General features: G+C 35.7%; 1 protein-coding gene across 5 annotated transcripts in view; it reads right to left on the bottom strand.

The window, feature by feature from the left end:
* Positions 1-6,000, bottom strand: part of OXR1 (oxidation resistance 1) — a 325,904-nt gene that overhangs the window by 32,828 nt on the left and 287,076 nt on the right. For 3 of the 5 annotated variants that reach the window (XM_006892321.1, XM_006892323.1, XM_006892322.1), the window contains one exon: positions 4,398-4,560. In XM_006892321.1, coding sequence (XP_006892383.1) covers positions 4,398-4,560 — 163 coding nt within the window. Of the gene's footprint in view, positions 1-1,021; positions 1,313-4,397; positions 4,561-6,000 lie in introns of those variants that run through there. The other 2 variants (XM_006892325.1, XM_006892324.1) reach the window with 2 other exon arrangements.

Raw genomic sequence — 6,000 nt, 5'->3', positions numbered from 1 at the left:
AGCATGATGTCCTTCTCCAAGGACCGTCTCTCTTCACAACATGTCCAAAGTATGCTAGAATGAGCCTCAGAATCCTTGCCTCTGAGGAGCCACCCAGTTTTACCCTTTCCAGGATGAATCTGTTTGTTTTCCAGGCCTCTGAGGCTGTAAATTTTAACAGGAAGAAACCACATATCTTTCTTCCTTACCAGCAGCTGCCAGATTCAAACTACTGATCTACAGGATTATCAGTATAAAGCACCACCTGAAACATCTAGCTTTTTAAAAAATTATCTAAAATTCTAGTAAAATTAAATTCATTTTCATAAAACAAAATATAATCCTGAAATCACCACAGAAAGTGCAAGTGGAAAAAAATTTTGTAATAAATAAAAATACTTAGAATGAAATATAAATTTCTTAAATTATGTCAGATTTCCCATTACTAGATCATCCTTTAATTTTTGTATAATAAGGTGGCACTGATTGAAAACTTTTTGAACAGTTTAAAACAAAAGCCTTTTCTGGGACTGTTAAAATTATACTCTTAAGTACTCGCTATTCTAAGATCTGATCAATAAAAGTTTATTTATAGTGCTCTAGTTAATTTTAAAATAAATATATATTTATTAAAGGGCAAAAGCTATAAACACATTATAAATGTATTAATCCCAAGACATTTTTAAATGGAGAAAGAAAAGTGTAAAAAGTAGAACTGTATTTTCCATTTTAGAATAACAAATTCTAAATGTTTTCCTAGAAACTTAAATAAAATCCTTAAGGCAGTACTAAAGATTTGGAACTTTTATTGATTAATGCAGAACAGAACTACTAATACACTTTTACAAAACAAAACTGACAGTTCTTTGTTCTTTTTTTAATATTTGGGATTAGGAGAAATATTTGAAAAGTATTTTTTTGCAATCATAATTTTATATCCTGTTAATTTCTATGCATAAACTTTTATAAATTATAGAATTTTATATAATGTCATCATATAAGACTACTAGATGGTACAGAAATTTAAATAACTAAGATTTACCAGAGTGTATTTATGATTAACTGGTTGGTGTCTTCTCCCTTTTTTCCCATACCAAAGGCGAGACATTTCCTTTCCCAGGCCAATTTTCATCAAATCACATAAGAACTGTTTTTAAATGCATTCTTCTGTCAAACAAAAATTTCCAGCACAAGAGCACTACTACTGTGACAAAACAGTTTGCTAGAGACAAAGATTTGATTGACAAGACAAAGAGCTAATCACTTAGTAGGATCCATTGCAAAGACAGATCTGAATGGAGAATGCAAAGCTCGGGAGGGAAAAGAGGGTTTCCCAAGCCTAAGTTTGGTTGCACGGTACCCTAATGTGCAAAAAAGAACTCAAAAGTTTAAAGATACAGAGCATATATTTAACACTGGTACATAAAGAAATATAACAGCGGTATTACAGTCACCCAGAGTCATAAATATGGTTTTCAGAGCCCCTTCTGAAATATCAAATGTCACCCGTAAACTTTGTTCAGCCGTAAAATTTTGTTCTTTACAATCTAAGAATCATGTGAAATTCCCCTTTTCTGTAATCTGTAAGCAATAAGATATTCTTCAGATTACACGGTTACACAAAAACCCAATCTAGTCTATAACAAGTACAATACATAAAGTTACTGGAAAGTCTTTCCATTTTTAGCATGCATTTTCAAATATGGAAAAATACTTATGTTCATGATTCCTATGTAAATCATGTATACAGAGGTGCTGCACTGGAGAAAATAGGCTGTCAAATACCTCTCTCAATTCCAAAAGAGCAAGGGGCAAGGCTGTCAGTTTAAGGACTAAAGCACGCCTGATATAGACCATGGTATTTTCTTGTGCTTCATAAGCATCTGAAAATTGAACAATGAGGAAGGATGGCAGAAGAAGGACCTAGGCCTTGCAATTATGGCATTGATGAAAAGTATTGAACATTGCATAGACTGCCAAAAGAACCAATACCTTCTCGGAGAAGGTGTAACAAGGGTGCTCCTTAGAGGCAAGGATAACATTTTGCCACAAATGCACAATTTGGGCATCTTGCCAGGAGGGGCCAGTTCTTGGACAAGGACATCATGTTTGGAAGGTTAGAGATCTATGTAGGAGAGAAGACCCTGAATAATATGGACTGACACAACATCTGTGGCCAAGGGGGTCAGCTGTCAGAGACAGTGAGGTTGCCTCAGGACAGGGAAAGTTCATCAGGCTACTCTGAGTCTTAGTCTACTCAATGTATATAACAATAATGATCCCTTCTTGGAAAGAGACATCAAGCTAGGAAAGAAAGAAGGTCAGAGAGAGAGAGAGATGCTTAATGAAAAAGATTAGAATAGTTTCAACCATGGCCTTGAGCATGATGGAGATGTTGAGATGGTACAGGGCAGAGAAAGGTCCAGATCTGCTGTTTACCGGGTCACTTCATATAATCAATCTCATCAAACAATAATATGCTGAATCTAATCAAAGAAAGGCTTTAATAAAGGTACACATCTTTAGTCACATCAATTACTAACTGTGAATTAGTTGTGTAATATTAATTGTTCATCTTAAATGCAGGAGTAGCATCCACTTCCTAAATAACATGCCTCCAGTAAACCTATGAACTTTGATAATTGAGGGGCTTCAAGCCTTTTGTTCATAGGGTCGCTATGAGTCATGCTCAACTCCAAGGCAATCAACAACAACAAATGCAGAGCTCATAGATTTTTCTTTTAACATATGTAACCATCCTGGAGAGGGTTAAACCAGGCAGCTCCTTGGAGGCAAGGATTCTGAGGCCTGGTCTGACATACTTTGGACATGTTGTAAGAAGTGACTGGTCCTTGGAGAGGGACATCACGCTGGATGGACAGCGCAAGAGGGGAAGGCCTTCTATGAGGTGGGTTGATTCAGTGACGTGGGTATTCGAGATGGGTGTATAGGAGACAGTGTGATTGGGACAGGACAGGGCAGAGTTTAGGGCTGTTGTACATAGGGACGCTATGAGTCGCAAGTGACTCGACAGCACATAACAACCACCACCACCTATGTTTCTCCAGTACTTCATAAAGTTTTACTTCCTACTCCTTAGTTATTCCACTAGCTTCAAGTAAACACTAATCTGATATACTTTAAATGAATTTTACTGTTTCAAACTTCATGTAAGTGAAATTATACAGTATATACAGTATGTACACTTTTGTATTTGCTGCCTTTAACAAAATACACGGAGATTCACCATGTTTTTGCTTGCACCAGTAGGTATTTTTTAATATACTAAAATATATTAGTCAATTTCATCAACACATCAAAATTTATTTATGCATTCTCCTTCTGATGAGCATTAAAGTGGTTTTGAATAAAACTGATGTGAAAGTTAATAGCTAGTTTAATTATAAATAAGCCGGAAACAGAATACTCAATAAAAGTTATTTCTCTCCCTTTATCTTTATTGTATTTATGTAGAAACCAATGTAGTATATGCTACACAGAATGAAATTAAGATACATTCAAAATAGAACTCACATCTTAAACAAAAAACATGCCATGTACACCTTCAATCATTATACATAGTAAGTACATGTATAATGTGTTCATACTATATAAACAACCACAAACAGTAACACCAAATGGAGACAACAAAAATTACTCCCATCCATTATCACATTTTAGCATCTGCTCTATATTTTTGGTGTATCAAGAAGAGATTAATCCAGGCAACAAGAACCAAAACCATATATTGGTATGCTACCAATTCCACAAGACAGTCAAAACACACAAAATGTTATATATAACTTTAAAATTCAGACCTAATAGGGGTTTAAATATTGATTAGTATTTTCTAAGTTTGAGCACATACAATTTTTATCACTTTGTAAAATTTGCCTTACCTAAATTTTCTAACATTATGGCTAAAATCCCATCAACACAACTGGAGCGTGCTGAATTTAGAAAAGGAGAGCTAATTCACTGGTATGTATTAAACTATTGGTTTATCATCTCCACTGCAGAGATGGAATTAGAATAAAAACTGATATCAATGACTTAATGAAACTCACATAGTAGTGACTAAAATGATTTTTTTCTTTGATGAAATGTGACTCTTCTCTAAACTAAACAGCATAAAGTACATACAATATAAGTTTTTCATTACCTGTAGGTTGCTTTTCCAGGATTTTCAAGCAAAAGCAGAATGGCAAAGAGGTACAAACTAAAAATTACTATTCAAATTCATTAAGTAAGCATCTCTTTATATATACAGCTAGATAGATATGATTAGTTTAATACACTGAACCTTTAGAAAAATTATCCTTTTGAACAAAGATTTCTGCACTTGACTCTATTGCCCTAAAACTACAAAACCGTTCAAAGTAAAAAGATGAAGGAAATCTTAGCTTTTTCCTCCTTACCTCCCATTCTCTGGCTGCTGCTTCACTAGTTGAATCTTCATTTGATTCAGACTCTTCAATCTTTTTTACTACTATGAATCCAGGTTCTCTAGTATATTCACCAGTATCTTCTGCATATATTTCTGGACTCCACTGTATAAAAAAGGCATACAAGTGGTCTGTCCTATTAAAGAAAAGTGACTGACTGTTAATAACAATATCCTGTGTTATTAGCTAGAATTCCAAATTATGTTTATAAATACCATAATAAAACTCAAATCATTTTTATAATTTTCATCATTGTTGAGAATATAGATAGGAAAATGTACATGAATCCACTATATCTACACAGACAAGTCTCTATAAAACACTGGTTAGAGTGGAGGTACCCAACCACTCTCATCCTCTTTTCTGGGTTGGTCCTCTCCTGCTAACATAAACTTACTGGTGTCTAAGGTTTCTTTTTAAAAACAATTCTTTGATTTAAAGATTACAGAGCAGACAGTTATTCTATTAAATCCTCCATGACACTGATTACAAGCCCCACATTATATCATCACTCTTCTCACTATGTCTTGGTGGTTCTTGTTTCCACTTATCCCTCCATTCTCTCTCTTTCAATATGTTCCAAGGGTGTTGCGTTTTACCCTTGGACAACTGTTGCACTTGTAAGCCCGTGTGGTTGAGTGCTCTAAGTCTCTAGCTGGTATTATTGTTCACTTTACAGATGGGTCTATTGCAGGGTTAAAAGTTACAAGACAGGGGTAAAATTAAGTTCTAAGCTCAAAGGTTGGCCATATTCCATACTCTTGGGAGTTCCACCAGTTTCTGTCAGCACAATATTGTCATCTGGAATTGTGCTCTACCTTTACCTCCCCCTCCCTCCATCATCTTCCACAGTGACCCCTTTCAGGGTGCTTAAGAGAGGTAAATAGGAATCACCTAGTTGTTCTGGTCTCAGGTTTGTGATAGCTTGAGGCTATGTATCAATTATTTCTATAAGGCTTTCGTTTTCTTCACTTCAGAGAGTGCACAATGGCTGGCCACTCACAAGCTGTCAAGTCCCCAGTGATTACTCACCATTTTAGAGTATAGAACACTGCTCAATTATGCCAAATGACCTTGGTATATAGCTCCCCATAATTGTGGACCAATGACTCATTCCCTTAGGTATTTGGCTAAGGTCCTATGCAAACTTGTGGGTGGCTGTTGTCATTTTGTTATCATCTAGACAGCACTTAGAAGAAAATGATGCTCAAGATAGATGTATATTCATACATACATACTCATAAACACACGCACGTGTGTGCGCACGTGTGTGTATTTTGCTGCTGTTGTTAAGTGCTGTCGAGTCGCAGGCGAATCATAGTGACCCAATGAATGAAAGGCCTGAATGCTTGTATAACTTCCATCCTTCCTCCAGGTTCATAGGGTTTCCAGAGGCAAGCTATTATAGAAGTGAATGACACACCTGCTTCCAAGCCTGTTTTAATTGGGGAGCTCCACCAAACATTGTAACAGTGTTCAGCTTCAGAGCAACCATAAGTTAACTCTGTACAGCAAGTGGACAGACTGGGGCTATATAATCTAGAAGAATGTTTCACCAAAAACAATTAAAAACAAG

Source organism: Elephantulus edwardii, unplaced genomic scaffold (assembly GCF_000299155.1).
Source record: "Elephantulus edwardii isolate Elephantulus edwardi_28Jun2011 unplaced genomic scaffold, EleEdw1.0 scaffold00114, whole genome shotgun sequence".
In the NCBI taxonomy this organism is placed as follows: domain Eukaryota; kingdom Metazoa; phylum Chordata; class Mammalia; order Macroscelidea; family Macroscelididae; genus Elephantulus; species Elephantulus edwardii.
This window is presented reverse-complemented; position numbering and strand designations above follow the sequence as displayed.